Source organism: Mercenaria mercenaria, chromosome 4 (genome assembly GCF_021730395.1).
Source record: "Mercenaria mercenaria strain notata chromosome 4, MADL_Memer_1, whole genome shotgun sequence".
Classification (NCBI taxonomy): Eukaryota; Metazoa; Mollusca; class Bivalvia; order Venerida; family Veneridae; genus Mercenaria; species Mercenaria mercenaria.
In genome coordinates this window covers 90,029,642-90,048,593 of record NC_069364.1, presented here as the reverse complement: position 1 = coordinate 90,048,593, position 18,952 = coordinate 90,029,642, and the positions used below count along the sequence as shown (strand labels likewise).

The 18,952-nt window shown below is 34.2% G+C and overlaps 2 protein-coding genes across 2 annotated transcripts; both read right to left on the bottom strand.

The window, feature by feature from the left end:
* Nucleotides 1-342: 342 nt before the first annotated feature.
* LOC128556777 (uncharacterized) lies at nt 343-5,766 on the bottom strand. The gene has a single exon (XM_053542457.1). The coding sequence runs from the start codon at nt 5,040-5,042 to the stop codon at nt 3,783-3,785; it is 1,260 nt and encodes a 419-aa protein (XP_053398432.1). The 5' UTR covers nt 5,043-5,766; the 3' UTR covers nt 343-3,782.
* Nucleotides 5,767-9,612: 3,846 nt separating this feature from the next.
* On the bottom strand, nt 9,613-13,499 carry LOC128556776 (solute carrier family 46 member 3-like). The gene is made up of 4 exons (XM_053542456.1): nt 12,336-13,499; nt 11,602-11,685; nt 10,540-10,696; nt 9,613-9,719 (listed from the first exon to the last, which is right to left on the bottom strand). The coding sequence occupies exons 1-4, from the start codon at nt 13,444-13,446 to the stop codon at nt 9,650-9,652; spliced, it is 1,422 nt and encodes a 473-aa protein (XP_053398431.1). The 5' UTR covers nt 13,447-13,499; the 3' UTR covers nt 9,613-9,649.
* Between the last annotated feature and the right edge of the window lie 5,453 nt (nt 13,500-18,952).

Sequence of the window (18,952 nt, the reverse complement as noted above, 5' to 3'; positions counted from 1 at the left end):
ATACACGAGTGCTTAAAAGTTTGTCTTGTATACATTCTAAAACATGTTTATCATAGAGTCATGAAACCGTATACAGTGACAGGAGTTTGTGTGTGTGTGGTTGGGGGGGGGGGGGGGGGGGGGGGGTGCACCTGAGTCTTTTGGACATACATCTAGTTTTATATAAAAAGTCACAAAATTACTCTTTTTTTCTATAAAATGGATGAAAACAAGAGACAAACTTGGGTCAAATCTTTTTACAATACGAATTCCCGGGTAGACTTGAAATAGACTGAGGGTAATGCAACTTCCGATTTTGCAAAACATTTCAATACACAGGCAATCGTCACCTTGAAAACAATTATCAATATATTTTTAGCAATCAGATATTATAAAACAAAACATTTATGGCACTTGTAGTAGAGGTGTAGCTAAAAGGAGACGTGCACGCAATGCAAAACTTAATAGAGTTGGGGTTAGGGCTAACCATTACCCATTTGATTTTCAAATAACCACACCTTAATACATTAGACAATACTTTCCTATTGCGTAATACAATTTACTCGTCTTTATTTAAAAACGATGCAAAATACACATAAATCTGTCTTAAGGTATTGCTCAATTTATGACAGCAAACCACTTACTAGACACATAGTCATATGAACTGATCTGTTTTATCAAATGTAAAATTGAAAAGGCAAATTTTGAATAATTAAATGCATGATTGTATATCTAAATTAACATATTCGTAATATATAATTAACAAATTGAATTGAGAATGTACCCTAACTCAAAAGTTGATACATTTTTTTTCTATCAGTGAAACACATTTTACCGATCTTATCAGCAAAATATGGATTTTACTTTGTGGCTGCTTGTATGCCTCTCACAGGACAGGAGGACAGACGGACAAACAGACCACAAAATCAAATCAGAACAACAGCAAACAAGTCTGAAATATTGACAAATCTTTACAAATAATAACAAAACGATGAAAAATAACAATGGATAAAGAATGCACTTTTTAATACTCGAAAGTGCTAACTATAATGACGTAAAGAAAAAGTCATAACACTGTGATAAGACTGTCAAAGAACTGAATGGTACTTAAAAGTAAAATCCGGTCAGTCATGCACGTTTCATTTTAGGCTCTTGGTAGTGTCTGTTTCTTCGAACTGTTTCGAATCTTCCAAAATCAGAACACTAGGGAATTGGTCGCACAAAGGTAGTAGGATTGTACAACAGATCGTCGGAATATGAAAATCTGGACGTTCCTCCAGATTTGAGGTCTTCTGGGGGTAAACGAAGTTGCTTCCCAGGTCTAGGGTCTTCAAGGGGATAAAAATTTAATTTGATTCTTCCAGGTATAGGTCGTCCGGGCTAAAAGACATATTCCTCCATGTATAAACATCTGGGGTAAAAAGCTAAAATAGGTAACACATGGCATGGTAAACAACATGACACATAAAATATCAGGGCATGTAATATTACCCTGAGGTACAACATGCTATACATAGGTTCCAAAAAAGAATGTGCGACAAAATAAAGGCAGAAATCGTCCCCTTTAGTACACCATACAATATGTAGGTTCTCTGAAAACAATATGTGATAAAATAAGGGCAAACAAGATAGTCCCTTTAATACCCCATAAAATCTGTAAGTTATCGAAATGTCAAGTGCTTCAAAGTCATAAGAAATGTGCTATATTTGATACATCACTGATTCTACGTCACAATTACTTCACACTATTTAACACTCCTTCTGCTTATAGATCTACATTAGTAAAATGAAATGAGGAAAATAATGATGCGAATATATATACAAGTAAATTTAAAATAACTGCAGTCCAATTCTCAAGCAAGTAAATATTCATTCTAACATGGCTCGATTTGATTCCAGTTAAACAAAGAAGGAAATCAAGGTTTGTATATTCTGCGATGAACAACGGTTGACGCGTAGACCAGTAAGAATGCATTTCAAGAACCTTTCTTTACAACAGAAACCAAAAAGTAACAGTAACAAAAATTTTAGTATAACAATATTTCACATGCCTTGCAATTTTAAGCTCATAAAATATATTTCTAAAAATCGATATACGTGAATACATGTTTGTTCTTATGTTCGCAATTTTTATCCAAAACATTACATTAAATATATAAGCTAATTTAGGCGGGAAAAGAAAACACTTTCCACGGGCAAATGACTATTTGCAAAACCCCGCAATAATAAGGCCCATCCCAAGGATTTTATATTTAAATAAAAAGTAAATCGGACATAAGAAGAAACCTAACTTTCTCAATACATAGTTACATCATTCATGTAAGAATGAAGCTAAATACTCTTAGTCTCAAAATGCGAAAGAGATGATGCAATAAATTGCTTTATATCTATACAACAACTGAGGCGCGACAGTGTTACTTTGTGACAATGCTGTCATGCCATTAAACATTTTAGTAACCAATCATATTGTGCATCGTATCTGGCTATCATACAAAACGCCACTTTATAAAGTCAAATGCATAAATACTTGTTTTTATGGCTACTTATATCCGATACTGAAAAACATTCGCACTTTATACCGTTAATTTTGGGTAGTTAAACACGTATGAAAAAGACATATACGGCTAAGAAAATTTATAGTCCTGGTAAGTACTACATAATCACAAATCTTACTAAACTGTCCTTGTTTATTGCATACTTTAACAACACTTCACAGTTTAATTTTTTATTGTCTTTATTTCAGGTTGATAGAGTTAAAAAAACACGCAATATTAGAATTCTTCAAAATCAGACCATCAAAGATCTATATTATACAGATTACCTTAAAAGCTAAAGGATCAAGCAAGGGCTGTGTCTCATTACAGTATTAATAGATAGATAATGGCATTTTGCTATGATAGATGTTAATCTAATGAATACATGTATACATTTGTATGACATAACCAGATTGAGCATGATTTCAACTTACCAGGTGCACCAAAATTTGACTTTCGAGCAACTTTCAAAAGTGCAGTTGATTTTAACATACTGTTGAACACAAAACAACAAATAACGCATTTATGAAGGGTTAGTACTTATTTAGATTTACATTCAGAAAAACAAGATAAAACTGAAACGAGATTTAACCAATACAGCTTAAACACAATGGGTTACAAGGGAACAACTTTGTTCACCTGTGTATTCAGTGTTAATGTTCTAGGCCTTTGAATCAGTTCCTGACCATGCAAGTAGCATTTTCTATATTTACAGTTGCACTCTGAAGCTCTAGGCATTGCAAGTCTGTCAAATACTGAGACTTTGTCATTTACGTTGACTTCGGGGTCTAGGAAGTGGCCTTGTACATTATCTAAACTACTGACGTTTTCTTCGAATGTAAGATCATCTTCACTTTTTGAAACCCCATCGGTCAGATTATCAGGTTTCTTTAGGGACAAAGGTATCCCAAGCTTATTTGCTAGCCGAGAAATAAGTTTACTATCACGTGATATAAAATCAAGACACCTGGTTCTCCGCACAGCTCGCAGTCTTTCGTCTTTGATTGCATTTGAATCTAAATTTTCATAGTTTTAAAATTAGTATAATTTGTTTTGCTCCGTCAGCAAGAAATGAATTCCAAATGGTTTCTAAGTCTGAAACAGTCTGGTAGTCCTCCATATATTTATCACACAAGACGATAACGTTATTGACTGAACGGTCCACCGCAATTGCTAGCTCATCATCTCGCTGAATTCCTTAAGGAATGTCTCCCCACGGAATAAAAACCGTATATCCAGCTTCAAGCAATGCCGGTTTAATGTATCGACTCACCATACGAAAACGTCATCATTATCTTCAGAAAACGACAGAAATACGTCAATATTGTGTAAACCTTCAGTAAACTCCTTTCTAAATAACGTACGTTTCATAATCATTATCTCATAGCGGAACAAAAAGCAAAGACCAGTAATCACAACAAATAAAGTTATACCTCCGATAGCAGAACTGACTATAGCTGCCGACGGTAAAAGTGTGTATTTGTTACAGTTCAAAGTGAGCTCGGATACATCTTCTGCCGGTACAACTTCTCCATTTACTGAACAATTCAGCCTACCATGTCCGTGTTTTAGACGTATCCACTCCCCAATCCATGTGTTAGAACAATCACAAACGATTGGATGTGGACCAAACGTGATAAGGTTAGGGCTTTTGTGGTGTAGAGTATATGGAAGTTTTACAAGTATCTGGCTTTCAATGTTTAGTTTTGATGAGATGTTTCCAGCAGCTTTCTCTGTGAAAAATGTTACATTATTTTGCCGAAGATCTAGACTGACTAATCTTGAATAATAATTTCTTTCGTGCAGCACCGTTATTTTGATATCAGCAAGAATTAGATCTATCTTGTAATTATTCCATGCTCCGACCGGCATTTCTTCTGGCATTGATGTTAAACCAGCCCCCGTGCAATTTACGAGTACCTTATGTTCACTTGGCATATCAATACAGTGACAATAGTAACGAGGACAGTCAGGTTTTTCACTGAGGTCACACGTTAACTTTTCAAAATTTCCAGTTTCGATAATATCTGTCAGATTTTTCCCTTTCATACTTTCAGGACTTTGACATACAAATGTTTCTTTATCTACATTTCTCCAATATTTTGCAATCTCAGGTCCCATTGAATCTAGAATGGGAAACACAGTACAGTCACAGTTTATAGAACTTGCGTCTATATTCATCTGACCTTCAAAGTACTTGCCAAGCTCTGCTAGATCTTCTAACCCAATAGATATAAAATTTATAAAGCTTCCAATATGAGTATGCTCTAACAGTATATCTCCCGGACCATGTATAACTTCTTCCAGAACGAACCCAAGTTCGTTTGTTATATGCTCAATGTACGAGTTTGTGAAATTTAGGGTGCAAAAAGGTCCCGGCCTGAACATGTTTGATATATCTAAGAAGTCCATGTTATGATTGTCAGAAAAGTCTACGATTGGAATATTTCCGCCTTCAACGATTCTTACATTTGGATCTAATCTCATAATCAAGTTATGTGACATTGTCAACACCCTCAAATCTTTCATTTTGGTAAATGTTGTATTGTCAATATATTTTATCAAATTAAAATCTAAACGCAGAGTATCTAACTTATTGAGACATTGAACGAGATTTACGTCTGTCAATCTGTTGTGTCGTAGATCCAAACTTACTAACTGTGTCGCCCAAGTACATATATTTCCTGGAATTTTCGTCAATAATCCCCTTGTATGGTTTTATTCAACAAAGGAAAAATTGTTTGGTCCTAATATAACATTTGTTCCAAATATATCCGTATATTCCACAGACAGCACTCTAACCGGACATAATGTTGTGTTTAGCACCCAGCAGCGCTGTCCTTCACATGAGCAACACCGTTCTGGAACGTGTGCTGTTTTGCAATTGTCTGGGCAGAATAAATCCTCCCTTTCTTCATATGACCATTTATAGTAGCTTGGAATACTAATCATGTCACAAACTATAAATACCACACAACTAAGAACTAAGCTCACGACTAGTGTACCGTTAGCCATCGCCATTGCTTAATCTGAGAGAAATGATTTGACTGTCTCCTTTTTTTTATTTTATATGGCTTAGGGAAATCACTCAGACGAGCTTATCTACGTTTTTTTTTGATTTTGCACACGAAGAGGTAGTGTAATTACCCAAAATAAATTGTTCAATAAATTATAAGCAAGGAAAATGAATTATCAACAATTAGATGACGAAACAGAAACAAATATTGATATGATGATAAAACTGATAACCGGAAGTTCTAAAATCGAATGTGAACGCGAGCCAGGAGTTGATCAACTTTTATATCATATAAACTGTACGAACAGCTGTCATCAGGTTAATGTAGTTGACACTATGTTACTAGTTTAAAGACTGCAATTTATGTTTACAAGTTATGGGTAGCCAGTACACTGATATCATAGTCGAAAAGTGAAGAGAAGTGAAAGACTTTCAAAATTTTGCATTTTTAACTGACAAATCGGTGCGCAGAAAAGCAGAGAACCATCCGGCTATGCTAACGGAAGTCTGTGGTTATACCTAGGCGCCCACCTGTGTTTGAAAAATATTGAGTAGGCATCTTTTGGGGCACGTTTTAAAACATTATTTCTTTTTATTTTAATGCACTCGTTACATGTACCATGGTGTTGGTGCGCTTAAAAGAGGTAGTTAGTTTTTTTTTATTAAAACTTTAAGTTTAAGCAAGACGAGCCAGAGATAGAACTTGTTAATGTTGTTATGCGAATATTTTTATTGCTTAATATACGAAAAACTAGAATATATAGATATTAACTGGCTGGCAACCTTTATACTTGCCAAATGAATTAATCTTTAAATTACTTCTTAGATATTTTGGTGTGATATAGAGATAAGAGATTTAACAATTTGCAAATCACTAGCAGTAGATCATTGACATTAGAGAAATGGGTAAAATGCTTTAATATCTTTTCTGTATTATTTCACGAGTTTACATATTCTAAACCTGGTGAAATATTTTGAATGAGAGAGGTAATTAAACTTCAACAGGTAGATCTTTCCCTTACTGGACATATTTTGGTGTGATATAGAGATAAGAGATTTAACAATTTGCAAATCACTAGCAGTAGATCATTGACATTACAGAAGTGGGTAAAATGCTTTAATATCTTTTCTGTATTATTTCACGATTTTACATATTCTAAACCTGGTGAAATATTTTGAATGAGAGAGGTAATTAAACTTCAACAGGTAGATCTTTCCCTTACTGGACCATTGTGTATTCAGTCACTATGGGTTTATGTATTAGAAAACAGGTAAAGACATACGTCATGTTACACGTGGTATCTAGATTTATTCAATCTTCCTGTTTCGAATGAATAGCGACTTGTAGCCGATTTATGTATTTTGATGAAGAATTATTTTCATTTTTCGAGCAATCATTCTAACACTGCTGAAAATGTGTGAGCACTAGTTAACATATAACAACAGTGTTCGTGTGTTTTCTTCTATACACGTTATGTTAAAATGTTTCAAAACTCATCGTGGTTTCCTTTAATATCTGTCATTTTGCATCAGACAAAATAGATAATTTTATCATAATTTTAGGATTTCATCTATATTTTAGTCCTAACGCATATACATACTCGTTTCTATTCCCCGTTAAGCTACAATGGTACCGGAAACGTCAATATTTTTCAATACACTGACGCCTGAAATTCAGATCGGGTGCGTGACATAATTTACTGTGTGTGGTTGCATTAATTCTTTTATTTAGTTCAGTAGTGTCAATCTTATTCAGGCTATTGAATAGATGCATGATATTTACATTACATTTATACATGTAGATACGTATGTAATAATAAGGTTATTACCTTTGCATCGGGAAATATGCACTCGTTCTGTAGCGAAAGAATATTGCGCTGCTAAAGTCGGGTAATATTTCCGCTGCAGAACTCGTGCATATTTCCCGATATAAAGGTAATAACATATAAGTATTATATCTTGAATTAACATAAGCTAATTTTAAATGAAATATTTTACATAACCAATAATGTCATCCAAGCGTTTACATATCATTTAAAGTAAACTTTTCATGTTCTTTTTTTCTGGTTGAAATAGCAAAAACCCCTTTCGCAAATTCTTGTTAAAATCTAAAGACTTATCTATCGATTATGTATTGGACTAGTTTTATGCTTTTAACAACAGTATTTTGACATCACTTGCCATATTTCGCGGGGACTTGGGCAATTATGGGTTAACAATTGCAGAGACATAAAATAGAATAAATAGAATATAATGTTAGCAAGCACCATTTTTAGACACAATATATATGTCGAATACACTAATTGCTTTCGAAATGAAAAATGAAATATGATACTGATATTTAATCCAAGTGCATGAACTACAAAATATGTTGCCGAAAGTAGTCATATGTAGTTATGCTAGATACTTTGTGACCTGTCTCATTTATCAAAATACAAGATTTGTTTTTTTAAAGGTATACTAGATCTAAATTTCATATTTTAAAATATGAACAGTTACTACATATAGTTTATGTAAACATCAAATTATCAGGTTTAATATACTAGTATTAACAGTAGTATACAAATAGGTTCAAGATAGTACGCACTGAATACATGTACAGTTGAACGCAGTATTTGTACTACCTGTAAAGTTTTAATTATATATAATATATGAATGCAGCGCTTTATAAACAATCAGTTTACAAACTAATTAAATACATTCGCTGAGGATTTTCTTCGTTTTAAGTAAATGTCTAAATATAAAAATATTTTAGTGAAACATGTGCATTCATAATTTGGATATCTATAACAATGGGTCTGATCCTTGTTGAGTTAAATACCTGGTTATTTCTCGTTTTAGTATTTGTTACGATTGAACTTATTAGGGGTGTTATGCGAAACAGGTAAAAGAAAACTTGAGTTTTCGAAAACGTAGGGTATTACCCCCTATTAGAAAGTCAGATAAGGACAAAGAAAAAAGGCCGGGCGTTTTAAACGAACGTTTTGGGTAACATTTTGTAATGGGTATCTTTAAAGGATATGTTTACATAATGCAATAGGTACCATTTTTAGCAGAAAAAGTCTGTGCTCATGCAATTTTCAAAATTGAGAAAGATATGATAAGATAAGATGACTCTGTATGCGTAGATGGAACATTCTTTGCAACACAAAAATGTTTGTCTGTTACTGGTCGGAAAAGTTGCCTGCTTTGCCCTTTCGGAATAGACAAAATCGCCCAGTTTTCCATATGGCCGGTAAAAATGTCTTGGATGTTTTTGGGACATCACAAAAAGTAATATAACATAAGTTGAGACTATTATTATTCTGGCATGCGATCAGCGTTGTTTGATCCAAGATTATTCGTTTCTTTTTTGTTTTTTAGTTTCATTACTTGCGTCACAAGTTGGTTGGAATTTACTTATTTATATATCGACATACTTAAAATTGCGACCGGGTCGAAATCTAAAGACACTTATTGAATCATTTAGTTGATTGTTTATCAAAATCAAATCAAATCGTAATTTTATACAGCAAATATGAAAAACACTTGAACATTGAACGAGTTGGAAATCCCTAAGATAAACCGAGAAGTTAAATAATTATATTACACAGCAACTGCTAGCTTTTACAAAAATCTACAATCACTTTAGCATACATTTGTCATTGATTAGACCTGATATGTTATAGACTTATAATTTGTATCATGTCAATCATTATCAATTTTGTGCTTTTGATCCTTTCACCATGTATGATAGACAGATAAACGTATTTTGCAATATGTAAACGACTCATTGGGAACTATTAGGGTAAAACGGAAAATAAGAGGAAAAGTAGACCCTGAAATATTATTTTCAATATAAAACTTGTGCCACCCACACACCCTGTTCACTTTTGAAAACAAAATGATTAGTCTTATCGTCAGACAATGGCTATTTAATACCAACTCACAGGCCTGCTGTTTCCTTTCTTTATCTACTGCTTTGCATGTGGGTGTACAACAACACGAAATATTTTACTAAAGCGACAAGGATATTTGGATCTTACTGAGAATAAGTAGCCTTAAAAGCGATGCTGGAAATCAATATATCATTTAACAAACATCAAAATTTTATCTTTTATTGATGTTCGTATGTGACTATCTAACCATTGGTGATGATTGTTTCAATTTTTGGCATGTCATTCTTGAATGTCTGTGTTTTTGCATATATCCTGAAAATAGAGAAGAAAGATCAATATCTTTAAATGCACGCGCCAAATTCTAAACATTCAAAATTCGAAGTTTTCCATCAGAAAGTAGTACTTGAAAAATCATAAAACAATACTATTTGAGATGATAAAAAGTAAGGCTAAATTTCTTCCATTCTTTTTTTGCAGCTGATTTATACTGCGTGACTTACGCGATAAAACATTTTTTACATATTTTACATTTTATAGGTGGCTTAGTATCAATAAATACTACCTATACCGCAGTATAGAATTTACAAAACCAAGTTTTAAACTTTTTATTTTTCACTTCTTACACATGACTTCGCAACAGTTTATAACCGGCTTTAAACATAAACGAAGATTTTAATCTGGGTGTTAGTAATCCCCTTATATACTTTAAATTTATTTATACATGTACAATGCTAACTGATAGCAATGCTTACGTAAATTCAGATGTTGACCAAAGCTGTGGTAAATATATTGTCTTTCCGTACAAATCGGTCATTATATGGATCTGGCACATTTTATTCAAATCAATTATTTAATGCAATTATCGGTACCATAATCATAGAACTCTGACACGTGATTTCATAAATGTTATATCTCACAAAATCGGTACTATGTATCTCACTCAAATCAATAAACTTTGTCACGTGATTTCTTACATACCCCATCTCTTACAAAATCGGTCACATGATCTTAAAAGTATTACCTTGTCACGTGAATGTTTTACATAATTATATTTATAACATCATGTTATATCTCACTTACTAATTAGGAAACTTGTTGTGTGACTTCTACACACTAAATATTTATTACTTACAATAGTAAAGTAAAACCAAGTCCGCAGAAGCCAGCCAGAACGAGGAAAATGAAACCGTTAAAAAAGGAAACAGTGGCAGCATAAACGGCGTTGTTTAGGAAAGGTGCTGCAGAGCCACATATGCTTGTCATAGCTGTAATGCTTGCAAATAATGATCCTGAAGAATGAAAGTTATAGAGAAAATAATCTTTGCTATGTACATTTCTTACGATCAATTCTACTAATATTGCTAAAAGACTTACAGCTGCAGACATCTCACGCTATGGCGAAGGCGGTTAATCAGATCACTATTTACAATTTGTATTTACTATTTCTGCTAGCAAAATCTAATTGGAATGCAGCATATCAAAACAATTTAGCTGGGCTGAGTATTTTCATGAGAAGTGATGAAACCTAGTGGTCTTTCTGTGCTGTGTGGAGTCCAAACAATGTTTCTGAATGATAGAATTCCGCCGATTGAAGAGTCCTGAAGAGCGTTGTACTTTTCATTACCTCTAATACACAATCTCAGTGTCGGCATCATTTCTGATACGTTTGATAATTAAATCTGTACAATGAAACTGTACAGTGGAAATCCGTTTAAAAACTGGTGTTGGAGTTGGTAAAAGCGTTGTATTTTTCATGTTCTTGACTACTAATGAACAAACTAAATAAAACCTAGTCAGGAATTATTCCGTATAGTTGCGATCTGCGCTTTCATGAGATCTTCTTATAGATGCTGACATTGCATTATACAGTCAAACCTGTCTATAAAGACCACCCTTAGGAGAGCCAAAATGTGGTCTTTATTGAGAGGTGGTCTTTATTTACAGGTTAAAATACACTGTAAATGTTAAAATGAGAAACAAAACATGTGGTCTTTAGAGCCAGGTGGTCTCTGTTCAGAGGTGGTCCTTAACACAGGTTTGACTGTATATCTTGTTAGCGTAACAATAATGTTGCTAAAAGACACATGCAAAGACAATCGCATTTTAACAATTTTAGCACATAACAGTCATTATTTTTTCAAATTAAGGTGAAAGGAAATAAGGAGCCCTTTGTCTAAATTTCATATATTTTTACCTTGCTTGTCGGCGTCTGTCATAGAAGACATAATACTTTTTGACATCGACACTGTCAAGCGCCCTAGCAGAGCTGGAACTGGCACTGAAAATACATATTTGTCCTAAAAAGGTCGTAATCGGGTGGGGACGAGGACTAATAATCAGGTGGAATATTCAATATAGAACGGTAAATGTCACTCCACACGTAATTTCTTGCATGGGTGGGTCTCTAGGTAAAAGCACTGACTTTAAATGGTAAAAGCACTGACTTTTAATTAGCTAGCCAAATAGAATTATATCTACGTTTGGTTCCGATGGCCATTTCTGGCAATTATTATCAATTCCTTTTGAGGTGAAAGACAATTTAAACTACTTTCCAAAAAGAAAAAAGAAACTTACGAAGTATAGCAGACGGGCGTAACTGTATTCTCCTATCGCATGCCTCTTAAGGCAGAACTGTTGATTTTACTCACAGTTACATAGCTTTCTAACTGGTTTTAGAACAATACTTACTTTTTTTGGATATTCAGAAATTAATTTGGTCAGTAAGACACTTATTTATTGGCAATATAGAGAACAGTGAAAGCAACTACTCTGGGTTAGGGGACGATATCTAAATATTACATTCGGGGTGTCAGATAAAGACTTGACATCGTACTCGCAACCTTATATTGACTGTTCGTCAAACGAATGAAATAAATGTATCAGTTCTAATTAGGCTTACAGAATTTAAAATGTGAAGTTAATACCTACCAAGGTAAAGCATCAGATCTGTTCTTGCAAACGCTTCCAGTACAAAGGAGCCAGCATTTACAAAATTGCTCAATATGGCGATACGAACTTCAGACAAACATTTCTTTAAAGGCGTTATCAAAGCGATACCTGCAAAACCCTGTGCCGCATGTCTTGCAGCACTAAATAGTCCAATTTTCTGCGATGGCCAACAGAAAGGTTTTCCCAACTGATACAGCATTTCAATTGATCCACGGTTGCTCCCGGCCATTTCTGCGGTGAAAATTGACAAAACTAGAAGCGTATAAGCGGCTCTTTTGCCTGAAAATGTTTTACTTTTATAAAAATCAACAGTTCTTTTTAAATTAGTAAAAACGGATATTACGTCAGAACTATTCTCCTTCTGAAGAGTTTCCGGAAGAAATAGGATAGCTATTGCCCATGCGCAGAAAAGTATTAAAGTACATGATGCCATCGGAACAAAATATCCCTGAAATTCTATGAAATAGCCCGAAACAAAACCTGCTACTGTTATACTGAGTAACTGAATGCCATCAAAACATGTAATAAAGAGCGTTCGCTGACGTCCAGGTTTTGTCAAATCTGCTATGAAGGAGTAACATCCGGAAAAGACAGTAAAATAAGACCCGCTTATTCCTTCTAATGAAGAAGCGAGTAATATCCAAATCAGATCCCATTCATAAAAGATGATGAGACTACAGAGAATGTATTTTAAAAGCATCATACTATACGGAATAATAAATAGAATTCGCCTTCCGAACGTATCCGAATATGACGGAAGTACTGCTGTTACAAAGAATGCCGGTATGGAAGAAGACAGCATATAATACAGTTGCCATAAGGCAGTCTTTTTCTCGACATTTTGAAATGACTTATATCTAGGGTCACTAGTGTTACTTAGTAAACACCCAGAAGTACTCCCAGCATCTTCAAGTTGTGCTTCCCTTTTTATGACATATTGTATCCATTGAGAAATGACATAGAACTGCACTACAAATCCAAAAAACAAAAGCATAGCCACCGGAAGTAAAAGAAAGTGTCTGCAATTTATTGTTTTAATTTTGAACGCTTTATTATTCACGATTAGTGGATCATTTTCACTCACCGACATTTTGATAAAACGTACAGATGTGTACAATATGAATCAATTATATATACATTAGTATCACTGTCCATTATCTTGTAACGGACTCAAACATGACCTTGCTTTATCATACTAAGGGTTTAAGTAAGGCTATCTGGTATTTGATATAAAGGATGTAAATTTATTTGATTCAATGTAAGATAAAATACATTTCTTCTTTTATCCAGTGATCATTAGATGAAACATTTTACAAGTGACGAAAATAAACTATTGTGTTGAAGAATGACAGAACATATTTGTTTTACATGTAAAACAAACATTATATTGGTAACGCCTTTTCAAAGGTGCTTACCACATTTTAGTCATTTTGCGTACGCATGTAATATAGAACATGCAGTAAATAATTGTACTTTTGTCTTTAAATACAGAATATATTACGAGGAGTGGACGGAAACTGTCGTTAATTGTTCAGCTCTCCACAAGTGGTAAATAAACAATTTCATAAATGTCGATTCGGTGTTCATCAGTATGGAAGAACTACTGTTTTGGAAAGTGATGACAATGCCGATGCATACATCGTATGACATTTTACAGGTCTTATGGCGTTACTTCTTACGTACGTTTTTATACGTATCTTTCTCTCGTAAACAAGCAACGCGTTTATCATACGAGGGGAGTTCAGAAAATATTCAGACTAACGCGCTTCCGTAGACAATTAGAGGTACAAGCACGATCTTTTTTCATGGACTTCGAGAGGGTTTCAATAGCCACGTACACTGCGAATTTCAACATGGTTAGTTTTAAATAGCTTAGTTACAATAGTTTTGTTACACCACACGTGTATAAAAAAAGAAACTATGACAGCAAAAGGTGCGGATGGAAACATCTGGTTCTTAGGTAACTGTTTAAACGGTAACGCGGCAGAAATTTGACTCATTACTGTCTAAATCAGGTATTTCATTTTGTTTTAATGCCCACATTACTGTCCTACGAACGGGCATATAATGTCCCATTGTGTTGAGTTCTTGTTCATCACGATTGTCATGTACAAATCAATTTCATTTCAGTTCAAAATAAAACTTCAAAGTTGATTCATCAGTGGTAAATATGATTTCGAAATTATGGCAGTGGATTCGAGTCGGAACCAACAAATACAATGACAAACACAAGCTTTAGTCGCCAAGTATTAGATACAATCATCACATGATCATATTATTTGCACATATAAACAACATATAGACTGTATTCCATAAAATAATTCATAATTATTTAAAATAAATATTACAATACGCAACAAACTTCTATATTATTTCATTTTATCTGTCTCTCACGTATGAATAAATGATTTCATATAACGCTAGGTTATAGAAAATACTAAAACATTCAGTACTTCCTACATGTACTTGTATATAAAGCGCGTTATCCGAAAGGCAGACAACTCCGTTTGTAATTTAACAATTCACCAATTCAAGATTATCTTTCTTGTTATGTTTGATTAGCTGCTTGTTTTATCTTTATTTTCAACTTCCACTCAAACGATACATTCCAATACAACCGATACATTCTTGCATAAAAACTACTTTTTTCCACTGGATCCGCCCATGTATTAACGGGAGAAAAATCGTGCGCAAATAAGGCAATTCACGTGCTTTGCCAGGAACGTATATATGTGTATTTCTGCGCAGACTGACATCTGGTATCTTTGTGCTATTTGCTTCTCGTAGCATAAAAGATGCAATTTAATCCATAGTATGTTTTGCTGTATCAGTTACCAACCCCAAAACGCACTGCCCCAAAAACGCACGTACTTGCTTCTCCCCTTGTTTACACCACTTTTCAAAGTCAGTGTCTATACAATTTTTGTCCATAACCGTGAATGTATAATAATCGCGTGTAACTTGTGCGAATGTTTGTTTTAAGGAATCATATTAATGATTCTGGTAAGTATCAGTCGATGTTTTTATCTAATTTCTCGAAGAATTTATTAAAAAGTTTGAAAGATTGTCACCACTTTCGCACTCATCTGTACCGGAAATGTGTTCGTACTCAAAACAACTCGAATATAAAGTGATTACTCTTGAAAATGTGTTCCTGTTCACCAAATTTAAAAATAAAATAAAATAAAATAAAACAAGAAAAATTATTGATAATGTCATGTTTGTAATAACGAGATATAAAAAGTCCAGAACGCGCAGAAAATGTGGTGCTGTTGATTTCTGAGCCCTGGTTATAGATATTTAAAACATGTTTACCGTTTCCAAGAACAACAGAATGATAATTAGAAAATGTACCGGAATAGTAAAGTCATCAAATATGAAAGCAATACATTTAGTCGTGTAATGATTTATGCAAGAACAGCGACAATACACTTTTGTTTTGTGTTTTAACGTCTGCAGAAGCCCTTGTGATATGTTTGTGACCGAGACCGAACAAACATTTCCGCGAGCTTCTGCAAACGTTAATACACCGTAGTATCCCTACATTCCAATACAACCGTGATGACCTATAATTGTGTTGGTGTGACACTAAACCCAATAAAACATAAAAAAAGCTTAAGGACAACATCTGCTGACCCTGTTTTCATACAGACACATGCTGTTACCGAAATAAATTTATTGTAACTTTACTAGGTTTTAATTTTTTTGGATTAACTTAACTTTATATAGCGCTTATCTGAGTATGGAAAACATGTAACTTCACTAAGCGCTAATTTGATCTCTAATGTGACTTTAGTAAATGGATACTAACTGTTTTCTTAACCATTTGTTATCATGTTGTCTGTTTTTAATTAAAAAATATATGAATAATGTATTATACTTCCGATGTCCGATGTGTATAAAATGCTTCCGAATTTCCGGAGTATATATTATGCTACATTATTAGCGGTATTTTTGGAATAAATGTTCATATTTGTATGCTATTTCCGATTATTCGGGGTATAATAAATTACAAAGGTGTTTGGATTCTCCGGATTTCTATGTTAATATTCCCGATTACATTTAACAGCTTTACAGCAATGGAAATGAACGCCAATTTTCCGATAACAGATCTTTCCATTATAAAACAAAACAAAACAAACAACAACAAAAAAACATCGATGACCCCAAAACTGAGGTATTTTAAAGCCATTATTACCCGATATTCCAATAGATAATTTATTCAATGATATAAGTAGTATGATACATCACTTGAAATCACCCGGAGTACGGAAGTTCATCCTTACTATGGCGTTTGTCATCGTTTGAACTCCTTATCATGATGTAGAAAATAATTTGCTCTTATCAAAGATTTATCAACTTAACCCACGCTAATTATATTCATATTGCGATAATTTCGTTGAGTCGTTCAGTCACTTATTTTTAATTTTTATGTACCAGCACAGTAATATTTAAACCTTTGACGGAAAAGAACTCCTTATCATGATGTAGAAAATAATTTGCTCTTATCAAAGATTTATCAACTGTAGCCGGCGCTAATTATATTCATATTGCGATAATTTCGTTGAGTCGTTCAGTCACTTATTTTTAATTTTTATGTACCAGCACAGTAATATTTAAACCTTTGACGGAAAAGGACTCCTTATCATGATGTAGAAAATAATTTGCTCTTATCAAAGATTTATCAACTGTAGCCGGTGTAATGAAGTATTTCGACCCCCATAAAATAATGACCCCCCGGTCATTATTCTATAGAAAAAGTGACCCCCGGTCATAGTATTATGACCTCCAGATCATAGTACTATGACTCCCCCACGTGAAGTAGACTGAACCTCACGAAGAATATTGACTCCCATAAAAAACGATCCCCGGTCATTTGGTCAAATTTAGTGATAACTCATGTATCTAAGGCCTAATTGCTGCATTTTATGCCCTTGTCTGTCCACCCGTCCGTTCTTCCGTTTGACCATTAGCCCCAGACACCATCACTTGACACAGAAATCAGAGCATTCCGCAACGGGAAAAGGGATTCTATTTCTAGTATTATGACCTCCAGATCATAGTACTATGACCCCCCCCCCCCCACGTGAAGTAAACTGAACCTCACGAAGAATATTGACTCCCATAAAAAAAACGACCCCTGGTCATTTGGTCAAATTTAGTGATAACTCATGTATCTAAGGCCTAATTGCTGCATTTTATGCCCTTGTCTGTCCGCCCGTCCGTTCTTCCGTTTGACCATTAGCCCCAGACACCATCACTTGACACAGAAATCAGAGCATTCCGCAACGGGAAAAGGGATTCTATTTCTAGACGCTGTATCTTGGTGTATACATATTTTTTCAGGAAAATAACAATTCACAATACGTTCACAAAACACACCAGTGTCAATAATCCCTGCAAACTTCGGTATGAAGTTATTCTTCAGAAGAAAACTGCACAAGAAACTGCTAGCATAGAACTTAGTATCAATAGAAGTTGCAATACTAAGCAGTGGCAGTAAAGTACGGTAGCTGCAACAATAGAATGTAGTAGTGACAGGAATAAGTGACAGCAACAACAGCAGCAGGAGAAGAAGAGGTAGATGTACAAGACGTATTAGTGGAAGCAGGTATAGTAGTATCAGTAGTAGCAGTTGTAGTAGTAGTAGTAGTAGTAGTAGAAGAAGAAGAAGAAGAACATGTAGTAATAGCAATAGAAGTAGCGGCACCAGTAGTAGTAGTACAATCAAAATGTTAACTATAGGCAATGGAGGGTATTAGAGTTGTAGATCTAGTAAAATTGTCCGTAAGGTTTGGTGGGGATCACTTTTTAATAGATATTATCGTCGAAAGTCTTTTTAGGAGCCGGTGTTTTACACGGAAAGGGTAACTTTTTTAAATAGAATAATGTCCGGGAATCGATATTGTATGAGAGTTCGAATGTAGTAATTTCGGCAGTGAGTATTATACATGGAAGGAGTCACTTTTTCTATAGAATAATAACCGGGGTCGTTATTCTATGAGATTCGAAGGGAGTCATCTTTAGGGAGTCTGTATTTTACTTGGAGGGGTCAGTTTTTCTATAGAATAATGACCGGGGGGTCGTTATTCTATAGAGTTTTCAAAGGGAGTCAGTTTTTTATAAGGGGAGTCAATATTTTACAGGAAAGGAGTCACATTTTCTATAGAATAATGACCGGGGGTCGTTATTCTATGGGGGTCGAAATACTTCATTACACCGGCGCTAATTATATTCATATTGCGATAATTTCGTTGAGTCGTTAATTCACTTTATTTTTAATTTTTATGTACCAGCACAGTAATATTTAAACCTTTGACGGAAAAGAACTCATTATCATGATGTAGAAAATAATTTACTCTTATCAAGGATTTATCAACTGTACATAGCCCACGCTAATTATATTCATATACGGGTACACTAGAGAATTAGACCTTAGGCGGAAAAGAGTACTAGCGTATAGGTTATAAGGAAAAGATGTTTCCTTTTGTGAAGAATCAAAGAGCTTTAAAAATAAATATAGTTCTTTGAAAGAAAGCATGAACATTTTGAAGTATGCTGAATCCAAAAAAGGAGGAGACACGCGGTTCGCTAAC